Genomic DNA, 23,326 nt, shown 5'->3' with positions numbered 1-23,326 from the left:
CTCATCAGTCAAATGCAAGCTTATCAGTCAAATGCAAGCTTATCAGTCAAATGCAAGCTTATCAGTCAAATGCAAGCTTATCAGTCAAATGCAAGCTTATCAGTCAAAACAGTGACTTCATCGCTTGTAAATAGTAGCCTGCACACTAAGAAAAGAGGGTTCCTCAAGGGTTCTTTGGGAAGGGTGATGATTCTATGTGGAACCATACTGACCCAAATAACCCTCTGAGCCTTTCAATGGTTCTTTGCTTTTAGCAATGTAGGGACGGCAGCTCATTTGAATATTTTGGGGAGTGGTTTGCTAACAGCTTTGTCCAACCATGAGTGTTGAGTGTAATTTCAGTTGATCTAATCTGTTGGGTTGTGCTGTTCTATGCGATACAATATGTGACTATAGCCAGTGACAAACTCACGTATGGCCTTGTGTCAATTGAGAGCGTTTGACTAAGTAGTTATCAATTCTCTCCTCAGGAACCCCCAGCTGTTCCAGAGCTAGCATACCTGATTCAACAATAAAAAAAACGATGGAATTTTAACAATATAATATGTCTATTAAATCTGAATTAAACAACCTTTGAGATTGAGAAGGTTCTTTACAGAACCATTCTCCATAAAAAAGGGTTCTATATAGCCCCCAAAAGGGTTGGAACCACAGCGGAACCCTTTTTGGCTCTATATATAACCTTTTTTAATGGAAAAGGTTCTTCATAGCACCATACAGGTTCCATTTAGAACCTTATGAGTATGGTTAAAGAACCAAAGCCAAAGAACCCTTATTTGCCACTATATAGAACCATTTGTTTTTAGTGTGTAAAGTTACACGGTGTTACACAATCGGCAACACTGTCGAACACAAACAGAATCATATCAAATGTCTTCTGAAAAGTCATCAATCAACCAGAAGCAGGTGCAGTTAGCAGACCATAATGCAAAATAACTCTTGATACTTTCCAAATGTGTTCAAGAATATTGATATAGTAGTGTTGATAACGGACTGTAGGACATGTGCTGGTACATAGATTGTATTGACAGTACATAATCCTTTCACAACCCTTCTATATACATGTTATAGCTACAGAACAAGCTCACTGTTGGCTCCAATTCATATGAACAAACGGATTGGTATGTCATAGACAAAGATTAAAAATGGTTTATTTACTTCTCTTTTGGTCAGGTCTGATGTTCAGGAGGTTTGTCCAGACATTGTCCAGTACACTAGTTGAGTCAACGTAGTTTCCACGTCATTTCAATGGAATGACATTAAAACCAATGTAGAATAGACATTGAATTGACATCTGTGCCCAGTGGGAGTCCCATCTCTCCAAGTCTTTTACCATTCTCCCTAGTAGTGAGCCTCAATCAGGGCCCCTCCACGCAAGTGTTTAGGTAGTTGTACTTTAGTAGTGTGTTCTAGATCCAGTATCCTCCTCATTTATGAACCACACAGTTCTGTTCTCCACCACTAGAGGGCCGATTATTATTCACATGGAGTCCCAGATCTCTCTCTGCCACCTGGGTAGAGGTGCCTGAGGCCCCCGAGGAGGGTCCACCGCTGGGGGCCGACAGGGTGCTGCTAGAAGGGCCTTCTCCATTACTACCTCCAGGGGGGTGACTGGCAGCGGAGGGCCCCACTGCCCCAGGACTGACCCTCTGCAGGTCGGTCAGAGGGCTGGTCAGTCCCAGGCTGGTCAGGGCATCCAGGGTGCCGTCCGGATCCACCATCACATCAATCACTGTGGAGCAAAGAGGAGAAGGAGAAGGTCTAAGTCAATGAAAGAGGAGGAGGTCTGTCAATCAGTCAGTCAAAGAGGAGAAGGTCTGTCAATCAGTCAGTCAAAGAGGAGAAGGTCTGTAAATCAGTCAGTCAAAGAGGAGAAGGACTGTCAATCAATCAATCAAAGAGGAGAAGGAATGTCAATCAGTCAATCAAAGAGGAGTTCCGTCAATCAATCAAAGAGGTGAAGTTCTGTCAATCAGTCAATCAAAGAGGTCTGTCGATCAGTCAGTCAAAGAGGTCTGCCAATCAGTCAGTCAAAGGGGAGAAGGTCTGTCAATCAGTCAATCAAATAGGAGAAGGTCTGGCAATCAGTCAATTAAAGAGGAGAAGGTCTGACAATCAGTCAATCAAAGAGGAGTTCTGTCAATCAATCAAAGAGGAGAAGGTCTGTTAATCCGTCAGTCAAAGAGGAGGTCTGTCAATCAGTCAATCAAGCAAACAGTCAATCAATCAGAGAATGGAAGATTTATTTATATATAATAATGTGATGATTGATATGATGAAGTAAGTTTGAATATAGATGCTCTATGCATATGCTAACTGTATATCTATCTATATGACTTGTACTATATACAGCTGAAATCAAATCATGTATGACTGTCTCAGGACTCATACCTAGTAACTGTCTCTCCACTCTCTTCAGATCCTGGAGGATGGTGGTGATCTCCTGGTAAACAACCACACAACAAACAAAAAGGTCAACAAAACACACAAAAATTGTTTAGGGAATTGAAGAAGGGATACCGTTCACGATAAGACATTGATGGGAGGTAGGGAGAGAAAGACAGAGGGAGGGAGGGAGGGAGGGAGGGAGGGAGGGAGGGAGGGGAGGGAGGGAGGGAGGGAGGGAGGGAGGGAGAGAAAGACAGAGGGAGGGAGGGAGAGAAAGACAGAGGGAGGGAGGGAGGGAGAGAAAGACAGAGGGAGGGAGGGAGGGATAGAGGGAGGGAGGGAGAGAAACATCATAACTTATACTTTCAGAATTGAGAGGAAGTGACTTATTATCTTGATTCAGAAAGTGATGCCAACTCACATCTCAATTAAACAAATGTGACTGTGCAGACCGATGGGGCAGGTTTGAGAAACACGTCCTTACCTCACCCCCTGACCACCTTCTGTTTAGGTCGTCCTACTACATCTGGGTGTATGGCAGGCTTAACAGACATGATTAATGCAACAGCACCATCAGCCAACGACGGCCTTTAAAACTACTCCGAGCTTCCCAGGTGGTGGTAGAAGACATCAATTATTTACCGTCCCAAAGTTTTGTTGCATCATCACCCCAAATAAGCACTCTCTGGTTTGTGTTTAGATGTTAACCAGGCACTTCTCTTGCACCACCGAGAGCGTCGTGGCCTGGAATTGCTCTGTCTATGACCGCAAGGCCCTCCAGCGGGTGGTGAAGATGGCCCCAGTACATCACTGGGACTGTGCTCCCACCTATCAAGGACATCTACTCGAAACGGTGCCTGAGGAAGGCCCGCAGCATCATCAAGGACTCTATACAAACCCCAGCCACGAGCTGTTCACTCCCGTCCCGTTGGGCAGACGTTATCGGAGCACGAGGTCTGATACCAACAGGCTCAGAGACAGTTTCTATCTACAAGCCATCAGACTGCTGAACACTTGAACTGGACTGACCACCTGCTCTGATTCTCCACACCGTAGCACACATGCACTCCCTGACTCAAGCATTCACACACCCACACAGACACATATACATTCATGCTACACACACATCACAACTGCCTCTACCAGAATGTTATTATTGTTTCTAAATACTGCACAATTTAAACACTTGCCCCCAAAACACATGTAAATATTGGACTAAATTGTGCCTTCCTGTATTATACTTATGCTAAAATGTTTATTCTATTCTACCGAACCATTAACTTTATGTTTCTATTATTATCTTTTATTAAGTTTTATTGTGGTTGCACTATCCAGAAGGAACCTGCGAGTACACATTTGGTTGGACGGTGTATACTATGTGTATCCGCTACCTACGACTAATACACCTTGAAACCTGAACTTGAAACTATTTCCACCGGTCCTCTGCAGTCATTTATCACAGCAGCTGGGTGGTACAGCAAGGTGTGAGGTAAGGACAGTAGGGCTCTGGCACCTTACCGTGCTGGAAGTCTTGAGGAGTAGAGAGTCATGCTCGGCTTGGAGTTTATTCTCAATCTCGTCCCATTTCCGGTCCTTATCTTTGAATAATATCCTGGAGAAGATTTCAAAAATAATTTGTGTGAAATGGGTAGAGGGGGAACATGAAAGTGGTTTCTGATGTTTAAAAAGTGAGGGCGGATGTTTCAAGTTGTCATCTTAACCTTTATGAAGTGCCATTCATAGTATCCAAATTAGGATACAGTATTCTCTAGGATACAAGCCATCATATCTTATACAACACTACTGATTCTTCCTTGTCGTTATCCGGATTTGATCCAGTTCAAAGCACAGCATGTAGCTGCATGTATTCAGAATAGAATTTCTTCAAAGTCAAACGCGAGCCTATTATTTCACACTGCTTGGGTTCACTTCCAACTCATAAAGCACTCCTAACACTTCATCATCAAAATCATGGAATTCATTATTTCACATTCCTTTTCTTTGAGTGAATCGTGATGAAAGGTGATGCCTACCTGATTTTGCCGGCTGTTTTGTCCACAGAATGGCGTATCCGTGCCGAGAGCTGGGTCACAGATGCTAATAGTAAACTGTCCAACACCGCCTGAGGGGAAACAACAAGGAAAAGAGGAGGTCTTATGTAAGAGGTGTTTCAGTAAACACCTAAAATAGCATAATAACTAGGACAGGCAGGGATACCAAGGCTATATGCAGTCACAAAACCATGAGGATATTAGATATAGAATAGCTTATTTTTGCCCAAATCTCCCAGAAACCAGCATCATCCATCATTAATATATTAATAAATGTGTTATTAATAACCTCATAAGGATCTGACCCTTTTTTTCAATTTTCGCCTAAAAAGACATACCCAAATCTAACTGCCTGTAGCTCAGGCATTGAAGCAAGGATATGCATATTCTTGATACCACTATTCTGCTGCCATATATGGATTACCATCTAGCGGCCAATTTAGATTTTGGCCGCTAGATGGTAGCAGTGTATGTGCGAAGTTTTAGACTGATCCAATGAATCATTGCATTTCAGTTCAATATGTTATATCAAGACTGCTAAAATGTGCCTAATTGGTTTGCTAATACCTTGTCAAGTTACACACTGTTTCATCAATAATACAGTAGGTTTCTGATGGAATAGGGTCAATTCACCCTGACATCAAGTCCTTTTGGTTGATGGGCTGTATTTTGTCTCTCTCTCTAACGACTGTTTTTCAAACGTTTTTTATTATTATCTCAAACTATTAATGTTGCCATTGTCATTATAAACACACATTGGATAAAGAAAAGCTGAAACCAACTAGAAACCAGGCTAAACCAGAGTACAATCAAATACTTTCACTTTTTTAGTTTGGATTTCAGGCGGCAACAACTCACGTCCTCTCTGTTCCAGGTCTGGCGGCGAATGGCGCGGGGACCCTGTCTGTTAGAGTTGCGTGGCCGGAGCTCCACGGGGCGGATGTTATTACCCAGAATGCTCTCTGTTGACGGGCCGCTCCCCAGATCCAAGCCATCGTCAAAAACTCGCTCCTCCAACTGGGCAAAGCACCCAATACAAACTAAATTGTTTTCTGATATATACAGTACAAGTCAAAAGGTTGGACACATCTACATCATATGTTGACTCTTTTCTACACTGTAGAATAATAGTGACGACATCAAAACTATGAAATAACACGTATGGAATCATGTAGTAACCAAAAAAGTGTTAAACAAATAAAAATCTATTTGATATTTGAGATTCTTCAAAGTAGCTGCCATTTGCCTTGATGACAGCTTTGCACACGCTGTAACGTCTGCTTCCAACCCACACTCTCAAACACGTAGATCCCCTGAACGCAGCTCACTCTCCAGATCCCAATCACCTGAATTCTGACCACCTGTTCACACACCTGTATGTCATTATCACAAACTATTTAGTTCAGTTCTTTCCACCCCATCACCGTGAGGTATTGTTTGTTTTGTGACACACTTCTATTCGGAGCGCTGGTGGTCCTGTTAGTTAATCCTCCCGTGTATGATAGTGTATGATAGTTATTGACTGCCTCACTAACGACGCCTTTTGACTTTTCCCTGCCTGTATTTTAGGTTCAATAACAGGATTTCCTGTTATCAACCTATTGCCTGATCTCCCGGACTATGTTACTAGCCTTTTCCCTGCCTGTGTTTGACCCTGTGTATGACCTTCAGCCTGTCCCTGGACCCAGCTACCTGCCCCCTCCTGTGGTTCTTTACAATAAACACCTGCTGCGCCTAGTGCTTGAAACCAGCTCTCTGTCTCCCATCGTGTTCATTACACACGCTTGGCATTCTCTCAACCAGCTTCATGAGGTACTAACCTGGAAATCATTTCAATTAACATGTGTGCCTAGTTAAAAGTTCATTTGTGGAATTTCTTTCCTTCTAAATGCGTTTGAGCCAATGCGTTGTGTTGTGACAAGGTAGGGGTGGTATACAGAAGATAGCCCTATTTGGTAAAAGACCAAGTCCATACTATGGCAAGAACAGCTCAAATAAGCAAAGAGAAACGGCAGTCCATCATTACTTGAAGACATAAAGGTCAGTTAATGTGGAAAATTTCAAGGACTTTGAAAGTTTCTTCAAGTGTAGTTGCAAAAACCATCAAGCGCTATGATGAAACTGGCTCTCATGAGGACCGCCACAGGAAAGGAAAACCTATAGTTACCTCTGCTGCAGAGGATAAGTTAATTAGAGTTAACTGCACCTCAGATTGCAGCCCAAATAAATGCTTCACAAAGGGCAAGTAACAGATACATCTCAACATCAACTGTTCAGAGGAGATTGCGTGAATCAGGCCTTCATGGTCGAATTGCTGCAAAGAAACCACTACTAAAGGACACCAATAATAAGAAAAGACTTGCTTGGGCCACGAAACACGAGCAATGGACAATAGACCGGTGGAAATCTGTCCTTTCAAATTTGAGATTTTTGGTTCCAACAGCTGTGTCTTTGTGAGACGCAGAGTAGGTAAACAGATGATCTCTGTATGTGTAGTTCCCACCATGAAGTATGGAGGAGGAGGTGTGTGAGTGCTTTGCTGGTGACACTGTCTGAATTATTTAGAATTCAAGGCACACTTAACCAACATGGCTACCACAACATTCTGCAGCAATAGGGGTGCGTCACCTGAGTGGGTTGATTCACTGATGTGGTCATCCTGTCTGGGTTGGCGCCCCCCCTTGGGTTGTGCTATGGCGGAGATCTTTGTGGACTATACTCAGCCTTGTCTCAGGATGGTAAGTTGGTGGTTTAAGATATCCCTCTAGTGGTGTGGGGGCTGTGCTTTGGCAAAGTGGGTGGGGTTATATCCTTCCTGTTTGGCCCTGTCCGGGGGTGTCCTCGGATGGGGCCACAGTGTCTCCTGACCCCTCCTGTCTTAGCCTCCAGTATTTATGCTGCAGTAGTTTATGTGTCGGGGGGCTAGGGTTTGTTTGTTACATCTGGAGTACTTCTCCTGTCCAATTCGGTGTCCTGTGTGAATCTAAGTGTGCGTTCTCTAATTCTCTCCTCTCTCTCTTTCTCTCTCTCGGAGGACCTGAGCCCTAGGACCATGCCCCAGGACTACCTGACATGATGACTCCTTGCTGTCCCCAGTCCACCTGGCCGTGCTGCTGCTCCAGTTTCAACTGTTCTGCCTTATTATTATTCGACCATGCTGGCAATTTATGAACATTTGAACATCTTGGCCATGTTCTGTTATAATCTCCACCCGGCACAGCCAGAAGAGGACTGGCCACCCCACATAGCCTGGTTCCTCTCTAGGGAGTTTTTCCTAGCCACCATGCTTCTACACCTGCATTGCTTGCTGTTTGGGGTTTTAGGCTGGGTTTCTGTACAGCTCTTTACATTTACATTTAAGTCATTTAGCAGACGCTCTTATCCAGAGCGACTTACAAATTGGTGAATTCACCTGACATCAGTGGAACAGCCACTTTACAATAGTGCATCTAAATCATAAGGGGGGGGTGAGAAGGATTGCTTTATCCTATCCTAGGTATTCCTTGAAGAGGTGGGGTTTCAGGTGTCTCCGGAAGGTGGTGATTGACTTTGAGATATCAGCTGATGTACGAAGGGCTATATAAATAAATTTGATTTGATTTGATTCAATACGCCATCACTAGCCATCTGGTTTGCGCTTAGTGGGACTATCATTTGTTTTTCAACAGGACAATGACCCAACACACCTCCAGGCTGTGTAAGGGCTATTTGACCAAGAAGGAGAGTGATGAAATGCTGCATCAGATGACCTGGCCTCCACAATCATCGACCTCAACCCAACTGAGATGGTTTGGGACCACAGAGTGAAGGAAAAGCAGCCAACAAATGCTCAGCATATGGTGGAACTCCTTCAAGACTGTTGGAAAAGCATTCCTGGTGAAGCTGGTTGAGAGAATGCCAAGAGTGTGCAAAACTGTCATCAAGGGAGAGAATCTTTGAAGAATCTAAAATCTAAAGTATATTTTTATTTGTTTAACACTTTTTTGGTTACTATATGATTCTATATGTGATATTTCATAGTTTTGATGTCTTCACTATTATTCTACAATATAGAAAATAGTACAAACAAAGAAAAACCCTTGAATGAGCAGGTGTGTCCAACCTTTTGACAGGTACTGTAAATCCACAATATTCACAAGGAGCAGGCGTCAGGGCCCGTATTTATATAGCTTCTGAAAGGAGTACTGATCTAGGCTCAGTTTTTAGAATTTAGATCATATCACTAGATCAGCACTCTGAGACGCTTTATGAATATGGGCCCTGATATGTACATGTAGCACAGACTTTTGGGGAAATCATGACTGATGTCAACAGCTACATAAAGTGGGATTATTGCATCGTGGGATGTGTAGTACCATGGCTCCTGGGTCAGTGGCAGCACTAGCGGCTGGGCTGACTGAGTCGATCTCTCCGGCCACGTCATGGATCTCCCTGGCTAGCATCGCCAGGTCTTTGGCTAGGTCCTGACTGATCCTGTCAACATACAGGGAATGAATCAGTTAAATACCCTTGATTTTTACTTCTAATGTGTATTATTGTGCGTATATAGTACCTGAAGTGAAATAATGAATGTTGCAAAATGGATACTTTTGAGGTTATACTGGGTCTCAAAGTAACTTGCTCCCCTATAGAATTGACCCTATTATATTGTATAGGCCTAGTGAGATTGCTCCCCTATAGAATTGATCCTATTATATTGTATAGGCCTAGTGAGATTGCTCCCCTATAGAATTGACCCTATTATATTGTATAGGCCTAGTGAGATTGCTCCCCTATAGAATTGACCCCATTATATTGTACAGGCCTAGTGAGATTGCTCCCCTATAGAATTGACCCTATTATATTGTATAGGCCTAGTGAGATTGCTCCCCTATGGAATTGACCCTACAGTTTCTCTGTATATGTACAGTACAGACTGCTCCTCCATACCTGGCGATCTCTTCACTGTGAGTGGTCCAGTCCTTCATGTACTCCTCCTGTTCTCTGCCTGCTGACTGCTGCCTCAGAGCCGCTATACCCCCCGGACTGGGCGTGGCAGGGGCGGAGCCACCCAGCTGGGTCAGCCGCGGCGACGCAAACTGCCGGGCGGGACCTCCGTGCTTGGACGGGTGGCGGTTGGAGCCGAACTCGTCCTCCGAGGTGGAGGCGTAGTCCATGGGCATCCGGCGCCACCGGCCACCAGCTGGAGTCAAGAGAAGATGTTTTGTCAGTAGCAGTAGTAGTGATTGAGGGCTTCACCACTTCTAGATACACACAACTGTCCATAGAGAAGAGATTTTACTCATACATATAAATGTACATAAAGATGCTGAATAATGACAGAACCTACAAAGACTATAGCACAAACATGATACCAAATCAAACATTGCGGTGGATAAGTTACTAGAGAACAGTCACTCAGAAACACTACTTCTGTATCAGACAGTACAGTATGTTACCTGTGGGGGTGATGTAGCCCTTAGACTTGTCAGGTAGTTTGGAGGCGCTGTTAGCCCTGGCCCTGGGTATTATCCCTCCCATGTTGCTGACTCCTCTGAGTCCCTGTCGGACGGCGTAGTCGGTAGCAATGCTACGAGCCCCTATCCCCCGGCTACGGCCCCCCGTGGCCTCTGAGTCACTCTGGGCAGACGGAGATCCCATCCTGGGCTTCCTGGGCTGGGCCAGGGCCTCAATGCGGGACAGGCCTCTCCGGAACCCTGGTCCGGGAGCCGCGGACCTGGAGCTAGCGGTGCTAGCCTCGGAGGCTACGGACATCCGGTCCATGTCGGCTGGTTCGGTATCGGAGGAGTCCCCCAAACGGGCACGTCTGAGTATCGAGGCCCGGGTGGGCCGCACCTTGGGCAAGGTGGTGGTAGGTTTACTGAGGGTGTTTGTGGTGGTGCTGGATGCCTGGGTGTTTTTAGCCCGGCTAGCCTTGGTGCTAGCCTCCACTCTGGTGCTTCCGGCCTGGGTTCTGGCGTGGGAACTGTGGGAGCTAACCTCCTGTAAGGAGGGTTGGGAGTCGGAGAGGAGGGAGTTGGAGTTGACGTCGTCATCTGTTAGGTCCAGGGAGGTCCAGGCACGACCAGCTTGGCGGGTCCCTTGTCCTCCAGACGGTCTGGATTTGGGTTTCCTATCCTGGGTATCTCTGGCTCTGGTAGGCCCCTTGGTGGAGGAGCACAGCACCGTCTTCTCCCTCTCTTTCTGCTGGGCAGTTAGGGTACGTCTCTTCTGGTGGACCACCTTCCGCCCTCCGACGCCCGCTGCCTGGCTAATGGTGCTGGTGGTGTCCACATCTGACTCAGGCGACAAAGACCCCTCGATGGACTGGCTAATTGGTTCACCCAGGTCTGATACCGTTGTCTCCAGAAACGCAGCCACCGCCTCTGAGTCCTTCTGCCGGGTGGTACTATCCACTCTGCCCTCCTTTGTCAGTATTCGTGCCCCAGTTTGCGTGTCAATCCGTGGGATGAGCTCCTGGGGGACGTTGGTGCTGGGTCTCTCCACCGTAAAGCTCTCTTGTCTAAGAAGAGGCTTCCCAGCACTCTCCCTTTCTTTAGCCTTCTCCTCCATCTCCTTCTTCCTCCTCCGTGCCTCCTCCAGTCTCTTCCCCCCACTATTCCCTGGCCGAGGAGGCAGTTTCGCCAACACAGTTTCTTTCCGGCTTCCCGCATCTTGGTTCTTCGCTGGAGAGCCTTTTTTCGGACTTCCTCTGGTGCTTCCACCCACACTACCAGCCTGGCTACCCCCACCACCTCCACCACCAGGCTTGGTCCTCCCACCTCTCCCCGTCTCCTGGTTCTCCTTCTCCTGGAGCTCAGTGTCCTGTTTCTCCCCCACATCAGAGGGGCGGTGAGCTGGACCAGGGGATCTCCTCCCCCCTGGGGTTGCCTCCTCGGTGGAGGGGAGCTGGGGCAGGGTTCTCCTCTTGCGCTCTGTATAGCTGGTGGAGGCCATGGAGGCAGAGTGACTGGACTCACTGATCTCAGCTATAGAGAGACAGGGTATAAAACATCATCATTTCTACACAATAATCTCTACTGTGTCTAACTAACTCTCATATATTGGCAATATAAATACCCAACACCCAACACTTTTCTTTATTCTAGTTATTATTGACTTTATACTGAAAAAAGTGGTATGACTAATAAATGGAAAACAACTGAAAAACAGCAAAGCACTTCAATTTCAGAACAGGTCTAAACCCAGCAGTAGCACCTCTGTCCTCGGTGTGGTAGTGGACATGGGACTCAGCTCCAGAGCCCTCAGGGTCAGTCCTGATGTGGCTGGCTGCCAGAGTAGCCCATTGGGAGACCCACCTGGGACCGCCCACAACCAGCTCCTCTGGGAGAGACTGGAGACAAACAGGGGAGAAACCGAAATTGAACAACACTCAGCCCCCAATATAAAGGGGAGAGACTAGAGCACAGGGGAAGACGAGGACAAATTCTACTAGTCAGAATGTCACAGTGGCATGTACGCATCTATTATTTACAGGTAAAATGCTTAGGACTACTTCAAACACAACCACACTTTTGAGAGCATGTATCCTTTCTTTATAAAAACGTGTATTTTTTCCCCCACGAGTAATGGCATCAAACTGAAAGCTTTCTTTATGTGTGAGGTCTGTCTTAATCTTGGGAGTATAAAACTAGCAAATCTACAGTAGTGTCTGACTGGGAGTTGAACTCCTTCACTCCTCTGCAATGGAGAGTCTCTGTGTCGACAGACAGAAATGCTGTTACCTCTGGTTCGATATGTCCAGCCTTGCCTCTGTCTCCTGAGCCTGGTCTCTGAGTGGTCAGTCTCTCTCTCTGGATGTCAGGATAGCCCGCCACCCTGGACAGAGTCTGGTAGTCCTCCACACCAAATACCTGGGCCAGAACATGGACTTCAATAAATATTCAACCAAACATTCAATCGAGAGGTCAACACAATGTGGGCTTAGTGCACTTGCCCACACTTGCAGTAAATACGAGGCCATGCCCTTGTCAAAAAAAGACACCAATTGAAACAGGATTCAAATGACAGTTTAAGCTCATTAAAGTCCTATTTACCATCCCCACCTTGTCAATCATTCTCCTGGCCTCCTCCTCTTGGTTATCTTCGTTCTCTATCTCTATGGTATAGGTCCCCCGGTCGCTATAGTCGTCTCCATGGCGATTCTGATACCCCTCCCCAAGTCCTATCGGTTGGTGTTGGTCGCGGTGGTAAGGAACGGAATCCTTGGTCCTCTCTCTCTCTCTTATCTCTCCTCCGATGGGTGCCATTTTGGAAGCTGAGGACCTGTGTCGACGGGCTGGGCTATCTTCCTCGGCAAAGAGTCCCTCTGGGACGTTGGCGCGCCCCTCTCGTATCTTGACCCCTGACCCCACTAGTCGGCCGCCCCACAGCCCCCTGGAGTGATCCTCGAGGGCGGCCCGGCGTTGCTCGCCCAGCGCGGCTGCGTTCTCTGAGTCGCTCTGGGTACCGTCCTCATGTTTACTACCTGAAACGAGAGAGAAGGGGGTTGGACGTTTGGTGTGTGCAGTTATAATCCTATGAACCTATTAGTTTGGTTTCCCAGACACCGATTAAGCATAGTCCTAGACTATGAAGCCCTTTCGATGCGCATACTTTCAAATCAAGGACTAATCTTAATCTGTGTTTGGGAAACTGTCTCATAGTGTAATAACTGTGTAGTGCTATGTAATGCAATAGCAAGAGGACTTGCTGACGGAAAAATCTCAATTCTATTCTTATGGTGATTGGTTGGTTGGTCTTACCTTTAAGACTCTTCAGCTGAACCGGCACATCACTCTTCACGCTCTCCCCGTCATCCTCCACCACTCTGTCAACTGACTCCGTACGGGCCAATGGGATCTCGTTCTGGGCCAGCCAATCAGCTACTTTCACCTCCGCCGCCACCATGGCGGTTTGCAGGGCGCTCAGCTCCTCTCCCGCGCCCTTCTTTGGGGGCCGTGGCCTCACCTCCGGCACCACCTTCGCCACCCGGTCCTTAACCGCCACCTTATTGGACGCCTGCAGGTCAAACTCGATGGTGAAGGAGGCGTGGCCCTGGGGGACGGCTTCAGGGCCGGAGGCGGGGTTAGTGGTGGTAGCGCCTTCCGTGTCTTGGGAGGGGGGTTCATTGGTATAGGAGGGGATCTCGAAGTAACTGGGCTCCTGGCTTGAGGTGTACAGGCCATTCTCCTGGGCCCCGGCTGTTGTCTCCTTGGGGTCTTTACAATCTGTCGTTTGAAGCAGATATCAACATGGCGTAACACAAGGACTTAGACTTTGAGATTCAATTGCTGTCATATGCTACCAGAAAGGCAAAAGTCTACTGTTATCTGGTAGGGTGGTTTTTGATGTATAAACAGGCACACAGACAGACAGGCAGACAGACAAAGTGAAACACAGCGAACTTCAGTCTGTATTCCAGGCTAGACAGCATCTACCTGACTCAGATCTCTCCTGCTTCCTGTCAGTTGTCGTCCCATCCTGCTTCCCAGAGTTCTCATCGTCTGCGTCCCCGTCCCCCCACCAGGAAGGCTGGCCGTACAGAGGGGTGCCCCTTTTTAGTACTGCAATGTCCCCTGGGAAAGAAACGACACCAAGGTCAGTGAGAAAGACATGGATTTTGTTTTGAACTGAAATTGTGTTTCCTCACAGTTCTCCAAAATACTATTGTGACAGAACAAGTTTAACCTCCTAGTTTGTCTACGGCAGGTATCTCCACGCGCATTGCCTTCGGAAGGTATGCCAAATAAAAATGTGATTATTTATAAAAAAAAAAAATCTCACATTTTCAAACAGTCCATTTATATTTTCCAACAGGGCTATACAGTTGGGTGAGTTTTTTTCTTCTTGCATGAGTAGCCTCGTTTCACTGCCAAAAATAACGTTCAGTGAAATAACAACGGCAGGGTAGCCTAGTGGTTAGTGTTGGACTAGTTGCCGGAAGGTTGCAAGTTCAAATCCCCGAGCTGACAAGGTACAAATCTGTCGTTCTGCCCCTGAACAGGCAGTTAACCCACTGTTCCTAGGCTGTCATTGAAAATAAGAGTTTGTTCTTAACTGACTTGCCTAGTTAAATAAAGGTTAAAAAAACAAACAACACCATGTCAAATACAGGGAGCCTAGTCAAATAATTAACATCCAATCACATTAACAGTTACTCTCTCGTGGGAATTCCATTAACGGTCTGTATGTAGCCAAACGTAGCTGCTGCTCTTTCCGTTTGCTCGAAAATTGATAAATGGTTAAAAAAAAGTAAGTCCGCCGTCCATAGAGACACATACCAGCTTGACTGCTACTACTAGCAGTACTAAACCTGCACCTGTCGACGACACAAGTTGTTCTGCTTCCACAAGCACATCAGATGCTAGCATCAGTTATTATACATTTGTTGTTAGCCCAGCTAGCATGGACACAACAGACAGGGACATTGGACCATCGAAGAGGCACAAATATGATGAGAACTACATTGATTGGGGGTTCATTTATAATGGGAGTAGTGCCTTTCCCCAGCCACAGTGCGTTATATGTGCAAAAGTACTATGTCACAACTCGATGAAACCCTCACTCTTGCGCAGACATTTAGGAACAAAACATGACAATTAGAAAAATAAGCCACAGGAGTTTTTTGAGCGAGAATTAAGACAAATTTTGCGTATAAAAGCAACAGATACCATTAATGAGAAGGGGCTAGAAGCGTCTTATATGGTGAGCTACCAAGTGGCTAGGACAGGCAAGTCCCATACTATTGTGGAGGACTTCATTCTTCCTGCTACTGCAGATATGGCAGGGACATTGCTTGTGGAAAAGGCCAAAAAAACTATACAGACAATAACTTCATCAAACAACACTATTTCACGATGCATCACTGACATGCCAAGAGATGTTTTGAAACAATTACTGCTTCGCATACAAGCCAGTGAATTCTATGCGTTGCAGCTAGATGAGTCAACAGACCTGACTGGCCTGGCACAGCTCCTGCTATATGTCCGTTACGTTTATGGGGGGTAAATTAAGGAAGACATCCTCTTCTGCAAACCACTGGAAACCAGGACAACATGAGAGGATATTTTAAAAGTACTGGACAGTTTTGTGACATCAAATGGACTTTGGTGGTCAAGATGTGTTGGTATCTGTACTGATGGCGCAAAAGCCATGACAGGGAGACATAGTGGAGTGGTAATGAAGCGTGCAAGCAGTTGCTCCCGACGCCACTTGTGTGCACTGCAGCATCCACCGAGAGGCTCTTGCTGCCAAGGGAATGCCTGACAGCTTGAAAGACGTTTTGGACACTACAGTGAAAAATGTTAACTTTGTTAAAGCAAGGCCCCTGAACTCTCGTGTATTTTCTGCACTATGCAATGATATGTGCAGCGACCATGTAACACTTTTACAACATACAGAAGTACGCTGGTTATCAAGGGACAAAGTATTGACACGTTTCTTTGAATTGAAAGATGAGCTTAAAGTGTTCTTTACTGACCATAATTGTCACTTGTCTGACCGCTTGCATGATGACGAGTTTCTCACACGACTGGCCTATCTGGGTGATGTTTTTTCTGGCCTGAATGATCTGAATCGAGGATTACAGGGATTCTCCGCAACTATATTCAATGTGCGGGACAAAAATGAGGCTGTGATTAAGAAGTTGGAGCTCTTCTCTGTCTGCATTAACAAGGACAACACACAGGTCTTTCCATCATTGTATGATTTTTTTGTGTGCAAATGAACTCAAACTTACGGACAATGTCAAATGTGATATAGCAAAGCACCTGAGTTGGGTGCGCATTTACGCAGGTAATTTCCTGAAACGGATGACACAAACAACTGGATTTGTTATCCCTTTCATGCCCTGCCTCCAGTCCACTTACTGATATCTCATCGAAATTGCAACAAGTGAAAATTAAATTTAATCAGAAGCCACTGACAGATTGACAGTATCCTACCCTTGGCAAATTGCACTGTTAAGACACTGATGCCCTTTGCAACCATGTACCTATGTGAGAGTGGATTCTTGGCCCTGGCTAGCATAAAAACTAAATACAGGCACAGACTGCGCGGAAAATGATTTAAGACTGGGACTCTGTCCAATACAACCCAACATTGCAGAGTTATGTGCATCCTTTCAAGCACACCCTTCTCATTAACCTCACAATTTTCTATGAACAAATAAGGTTTTTATATGTAAGATGGTTAAATAAAGAGCAAAATGATTGATGATTATTATATAATTGTTTGTGCCCTGGTCCTATAACAGCTCTTTATCATTTCCCACTTGTGACAATCGCTCACACTCATTCTTATGTTTAATAAATGTATTGTATAGTGTGTGTGTGGCAGGCTTACAATGATGGTAAAAAACAACATTTGAGAGTGTGCTGACCCTGGTTCTAGAGGGGGTATGTAGCTGGAGGTTGAATGTTTGAAGGGGTACGGGACTATAAAAAGTTTGGGAACCACTGGTCTACCGCAATGTCCCCTGAGAAACAAACAACGACCTCTGCAAACTCGAACTACCACTTTGTACCCACACACGTCCCCAAAATACATATTGTGGCAGAACAGTTTGACCTCCAAATTTGTCTCCAAGTCAGAGCACTTTAGAATCACATTAAGGTGACAGCCTAGTGTAGGAAACTAAAAATACAGGACACACGGTTGTCACAGCACAGACTGTGTGGGTGTGTGGCATCGCCAAAATCCTGTCACCTCTGTCATCTAGTCCTGTCATCTCTGTTAACCTAATCCTGTCACCTGTGTCACCCTCCAAGGTCCATGCAGAGTGCAGACCCTCTCACCTGCCAGCTTGTCGTCCCCGACCCCCTCTCTGCTGGTCTCAGGGGGTTTACTACCCACTGCCACCGCCCCGTCAGAGCCACCCTCGGAACCACCCTCGGCTGCAGCCTTGACCTCTACTGCAGGTCTGGATGGTACCGGAGCAGCTTCTGGCGCCTTTACCATCTGCAGCAGGAGCTGACTATTAAACTTCTCATGCTGATAGACGAGGACACAGGACAACACAGAGAGGAGATGAGCTCACACCATTAGAGATATGATTACAAGGGTAAGTCTGATAAGGAGCTCTTCTATGCTTGCACCAACATACATGGGACAATCTATCCTTGCATCAGTGAAATTATACAGTAGTCACGGTCTTGGTTGTAAGCATAGAATTTTTGTTGTTGTTGTGCAAATCTCAATTGGCATCAGTTCATTATTCACGCAAAATCAGAGTAATGTATGCATGTAGAACTCACGTTAGGATTCAGACAGACCTAACTGAACAATGTATCACCAAGTTCCTCATAAAGTATGTTTTTTGTCGTTCGAACAAAAGCAGTGAGGTTTTGCCACATGCAGCAGAAACTGCCGCCGTTCTTGACTGAACATAATCTCCATTAAACATGCATCAACCAACGTAGTAGAAAAAAAGGTATTTCTCAGAGCTTTTCCTTTCATAGTACTTTGTAAGTGTATTTTACTGGGGCTCTTTCTCAATTCATATTTCCATCCTCTCTCCTCGCCTCCTTCTCAAAATGGATGGGAGAAGAAAGTCAGAGGGGAGGGACCTTGGAACCTCTCCTCCAATATGGTTGAGAAAAAGGCGAGGAGATAGGATGATAAGAAACACAGAAAGAGAACTAGCTATTTCTTTAGCCTACTGTCCAACCAACCTTTAGTGCTTCCTCGGGGACATGGAGCTCTCCTCGCACCACAGTGAACAGGTTGGTATGTGAGACAGGTTAAGGAAAGGTGATTGTACAGCACAGACTTAGCTCTTCACAGGAGATAGAACAGATATTTAACATTCTTATTCAGAGCGACGTACAGTCCAGAAACAGATATGCTAATATATTATGCATTAGTCACAGCTGTAAGTTTGAAAGGGTAGATGATTTTTCAGGCAGTATATTAAGAGGGATTACGTTACAGTTTTATATACCCGTATTCTGGCCTTGAAGTCCTTTTTTTGTCACTGTCATTCCTTTGGTATTGATGACATTTCAATGAGCTACTGTAGGCTAAGCTTCAAAGACAAAATGGCACCATGACAGGATATCATATCCAAACCTCAACTTGTCGTCAATTTTCAAAGTGATATACACCTGCTCCTGTATTCTGACATCATTCACAAATGTCTGGAAGGAAAGGAATATCATTATTAGCAGTTTAGAACAGTTTATGAAGCACATGAACCATTTCATATTCAAATGTATTCAAATCTTACTTACCCCATTCAGGCTTCCCAGGTCCTTGACTTTATGTTCGTCCGTAGTTGGCTCATAGTTGATAACGGCATGCTGTTTGTCCACACTGCGGGACTAAAGACACAATAATCCAGTCAATCAATATAATCCTGCTAATCTCTTTATAATCCAGATGACATAGATTACATTTGGTCCTGCAGTCACCTGCAGCAGTGTGACCCACTAGATTTCGAACCCAGGTCTCTTGACAAGACTAAAGCCTAGAGATCAGCTCTGGGAGCTACCGCACGTCTTCAGGTTACTCATCATGCCAGAGTGGTTCATTGACGCACCTCCGTAACATTAGCAGCGGTAGTACAGTTTAGGCATAACGGCTACAGTGTTGGGCTGACATTCTCCAGTACCCGGGTTCGAGTTCCGTTCTGGACTCGCTACAAAACTAAATATGATTTACCTGTAACATGAGTTCACAGTCGTCTCGACCAACAAAGATCATCTCCCAGGGGAGGCGGTGCCTCATGCCCCCGCCACTCACCAGGAACCAGGAAGAGACACTCATCTCTGCCACACCCACTGCCACACCTGCTCACCTTTAACCACTATGACACCCTGTGTAAGAAGACAAGGGGCTCCACTCAATCAGTGTCGCGGAAGTTCAACAGTGCAGCGTGAATTCAATTTAAAGGCCATGTTCCCCGGCGTTAGAGGAGACTGCATTCGCGGTAACCGCTGCGTATCTCGGCTCAATGGGAAATGACATTTAAAATGTAGATCACGCAATCTGTAACACTTCAGCAATACAGATTGAATAGAGCCCACGGTCAGCGGTCAGCATCAGTTAGAACAACCAGTCATAACAGCCAACTGTAAATGGAGGGAACACAATCAATACCCTTTTTATTAAAGCATTTGATATGGCTGCTCACAATGTAAAGAGCTTTGTCATTTTTGTCTGTAAATAAAAAGCTCTCTACCAATGAAGTGTAGGCCTATTATTATAATGTATTATTGACACAACATTCTAACAACTTTCGACAAAGTCTAATGAAGCGGATGGATACGAACCTAAAAACAAACAGGGATAACGTTAACAACTTTGTCACACCTAAACTCAGCAAAGAGGTTTCTTTAAACTAAATGCCCTGCACACTAACCTGCTGGTATGACTGGACCTCGTTGCTAACAACGAGGCTTTAGAATAGGCTACATTGCAACCATTCCAGAAGAAATGAGATAATATGTCACCGACATCCTGCTTAACGGCCACATTTAATTACGGAGTGTTTTGCCGGGTCACCAAACCAAAGTCGCACTGAACCAATGTCACTGAACTTGTTGTGTCACAGCAGGCTGGAATACAGGATCTAAACAACGACGATCACTGTTGGATAGTTGATCAGATGGCTTAGATAGACCAGACAGACCAACCTGAGAGACGTGAAGATACTGTATAACATGAGTATGACTCAGGACAGGCACAGAGATCACAGCAGGTACACAGATAGAGAGAGAAGGACACACACCCACACACACTGACAGTCATCTCGTTTCCGCTCAGAAGAAACATACCATCCGGTGCTCATTTTTTGGTCATAATTCCTATATGTGTAGGCCTACGGTAGCCTACATAAAAACACACTACGACTATATGGCCGAGCGAGCCTACCGTTCAGTTTGCAGTGACACAGGCCTCCATAGGCAATGCTTGAAGGGGTATGGTACTAGTAGGCCATGCTGACTCACGATGCCCCATCAGTGAAAATGTGATTTAGCGCGATGTAATCTAATCAGGCACCTTGTCATATCTAGGCCCCGAATGAGGGTAGATGATTCATATGTGAATGCGACCAGACAGTCCTGATTCCCCATTGTGGAATTGGATTGGTTAACCCTCTATGCGGCCTCGGTCTCGCAATTGTGCCCGACGTTTTTGCATTGGTTTCGTTGCCATCTCTCTCTCTCTGTCTCTCTCTCTCTCTCTCGTTCTCCCTCCTTCTCTCAATTACAGAGCTATATCGTAAATGACAGCTCATCATTTCTCTCTGGAAGCTACTGTAGATGGCCCTGCCTGAGCATAAAAAACAACCAACTCTGCGTTAGCGACCGTTCAGTTATTATTACATTTAATAATAATAATAATCATGATTTGTTTTATTAACATATGCTGTTTTGGATGTACTCGACACCATATTGATTGATGAATGGCAACTGATGCTGCAGTTTTTCAGTCTGGTCGGTAACCTTTTGCGGTTGAAAGCTTATATGACATTTTTTTAATCATAATCAATAGCTTACATATGTGGTATTACGAGTGCCATTTAGGGCAACGCGTAACACCGAATTACGCATATAGGTTCATTTGAAAGGCGTACAATAATAACCCATCACGTGTTGTTTAGGTCGCCAATTTGATGTGCTGTCTGGGCTGTACCGTTATGGACGACATAGCCTGGTACCCTCCGACACAAATAGCCTAGAATGTTCATTTCGCGGGCCTTTTTTTCTTTAAGGCAGGTCGCGGGCAAATGCATTGTCTGGGTGTGGTCGGATACGGCGGAGTAATAAAACGTGCATCTCACTCACCCTTTGTCAGGTACGGAGTATTCAGCATCCGATTTGTATCCTGTAAACCTTTTGATGCACGGTGCGGTGACATACAGTGAGGAAGCCTGATGCCTGCCCAGCCCTGGTCCCCGAGCGCTTCTCCTCCTTCGCCTCGAGGTGGCGCTGCGCTGATGTACAACACAACAAGCCAAGAAGCCAAAGGCAGTCCATCCATTCATGCTACGCAATGACAACAACAGCAATGAGCGCATCTTCTTGCGTATGACGTTGAGATGTAAACTGTAGTCCAGTGGTTCCCAACCTGTTTCTGTTGCGGTACCACCAGTTTAATTAGGCTCTGCTCAGAATATCCCTGAGGTACCCCCACATGTGCATTTGACCCCGAAGCCTATGGTCTCGTGAGTGTTCTCACGTACCGCCAGGGGTCCTGTACCCGTGGTTGAGAACACCTGTTGTAGGCTACTGGGTTCATTAAGGTTGGCCAATGTTGTTCCATGAATATGATCCAGTTGTTTAATGTAGCCAGATGCTGCTAATTCGCGATGGTTGCAGGAAACACAAGTGTTCTTTATTTCTTTATGCTGGAGGCTACTGCATGTGCTGGACCGAAGGATCACTGTCACGTCATGTGGTCTGTTATGGGTGTAGTGACAATGTTTTAAGTAGGCCACTGGCATTAGTCCTAAAATGTTGAGCATGTGGGAAATAGTCATTATTTGTTAGATTGCATTGCCTTATGAAACAAACCTTTATAGACTGTAGGACTTCACTTTTATTTGATAATAGGCTACCATGTCACTAATCCCTCATGGACAGATTTTAGTTCTGTGTTTCCCGAGATTACTTGATAAAGGACATCTGTTAATTTTAGGTTATAACCAGCAGAGGGCAGCCCAACTCTATGTTTGGCTGTGACCAATGGAGCATGGTTCACTGCCGTGGTGGGTGACTGCCAGGTACCAGTACAGTGTGTCTGTGTGCGCCTGCCAGTAACCAGTAGTCCTCTCTCCTCTCTTCTACTTCCTTAATGGAGTTGTCAGTGCTGAAAGACGCTTCCGGTCGACTCTGTGGATCGGAATCTGATAGTGAAGCCAAGAGCAAATGAACCGCGTAGGCTACCTGTGCCATTTTTAAAGGTGTATTGCGCTGTCCTTGTGATGTACCTGTTCTGTATTATGTCATGTTTGATGTTCTGCGTGGACCCCAGGTGGAGTAGCTGCTGCTTTCCCAACAGCTAATGGGGATCCTAATACATACCAATACCAAGCAACTTATTATGACCGTCTGACAGTCCTGATAGGTAGACAGACATACAGTTACTGTAACCTGAAGTTGCTCCTAGGTACACAGCTAGGGTCAGTTTGCTCTCCCCAAATTATATCCTGATCCATTAGGGAGGGAAATACAAAACTGACCCAAGATCAGTGTAGAGGGACGACCTCACCCTAATCCGCTGTCTTCCTTTTATGCTGGACCGAGATGTCTGCTCTTGGCATTAATCAACCAGGCGCTACTCTCTGTGGTAGACTTGTTAACAAGTAATATACCGTACAATAAATGCAACTGTCAGAAGAAAACAACCATGTCAATGATAGCTTCAAAGATCCTTATAATGGCCAGGATGTGACATCACATGGCTTTAGTGTATCTTGGCTGTAAAAATGGAGGGAGAGAGAGAGAGGAGCAGCACGGTCACAGGTGACTGTCATGTTTAATAATAATTATCACCACGCACCTGCGCCCCCACACTAATTAACTGGCGCATATGCAAATGAGGCAGGAGAGCACAGTGAAGGCCCAATGGAGAACAGCTAACTTGTTCAGCTGCAGGACTTGACTAAGATAACGAACGGTCAGGCAGGGCCAGGGAGGAGAGGTGGACGATAGGAGGAAGAGGAGATGGGGAGAGAGTGGGAGGAAGAGGAGTGATCACCAGGGAACCGTGATAAGAGCAGGAGGATGTGGGTCTGTGTGTGTGTGTGTGTGTGTGTGTGTGTGTGTGTTGGACTGGCATCTGGTGCTAGTGGCCACATAACATGAGCCATAACATAAGGTTGCAGTGTTGGTGGCAACCGTAAAACATGTGGTCATCAAAGTCCCTGTCACTACAGTATGTCTAACCTCAGCAGGTGGACA

The 23,326-nt window shown here is 45.7% G+C and overlaps 1 protein-coding gene across 1 annotated transcript; it reads right to left on the bottom strand.

The window, feature by feature from the left end:
• Positions 1-1,134: 1,134 nt before the first annotated feature.
• Positions 1,135-19,204, bottom strand: LOC135536681 (centrosomal protein of 170 kDa-like). Its single transcript, XM_064962943.1, has 18 exons — positions 19,080-19,204; positions 18,650-18,739; positions 18,478-18,556; positions 18,092-18,150; positions 17,216-17,411; positions 13,859-13,996; positions 13,184-13,648; positions 12,485-12,906; positions 12,164-12,292; positions 11,637-11,772; positions 9,878-11,407; positions 9,369-9,621; positions 8,795-8,912; positions 5,298-5,456; positions 4,422-4,510; positions 3,907-4,000; positions 2,392-2,443; positions 1,135-1,732 (listed from the first exon to the last, which is right to left on the bottom strand). The coding sequence occupies exons 1-18, from the start codon at positions 19,182-19,184 to the stop codon at positions 1,428-1,430; spliced, it is 4,419 nt and encodes a 1,472-aa protein (XP_064819015.1). The 5' UTR covers positions 19,185-19,204; the 3' UTR covers positions 1,135-1,427.
• Between the last annotated feature and the right edge of the window lie 4,122 nt (positions 19,205-23,326).

This window comes from Oncorhynchus masou, chromosome 5, assembly GCF_036934945.1.
Source record: "Oncorhynchus masou masou isolate Uvic2021 chromosome 5, UVic_Omas_1.1, whole genome shotgun sequence".
Classification (NCBI taxonomy): domain Eukaryota; kingdom Metazoa; phylum Chordata; class Actinopteri; order Salmoniformes; family Salmonidae; genus Oncorhynchus; species Oncorhynchus masou.
Note: the sequence above shows the minus strand (reverse complement) of the source record. Positions and strands in the feature narration are given on the sequence as shown.

Excerpts from the sequence above, each read along its gene's own strand:
- LOC135536681 (XM_064962943.1), bottom strand. The coding sequence starts at position 19,184 with ATGAGTGTCTCTTCCTGGTTCCTGGTGAGTGGCGGGGGCATGAGGCAC. Across the intron at positions 11,773-12,163 it reads CTGGACATATCGAACCAGAG|TCTCTCCCAGAGGAGCTGGT; the intron begins GTAACAGCATTT and ends GTTTGTCTCCAG. Across the intron at positions 8,913-9,368 it reads CACAGTGAAGAGATCGCCAG|GATCAGTCAGGACCTAGCCA; the intron begins GTATGGAGGAGC and ends GTATGTTGACAG.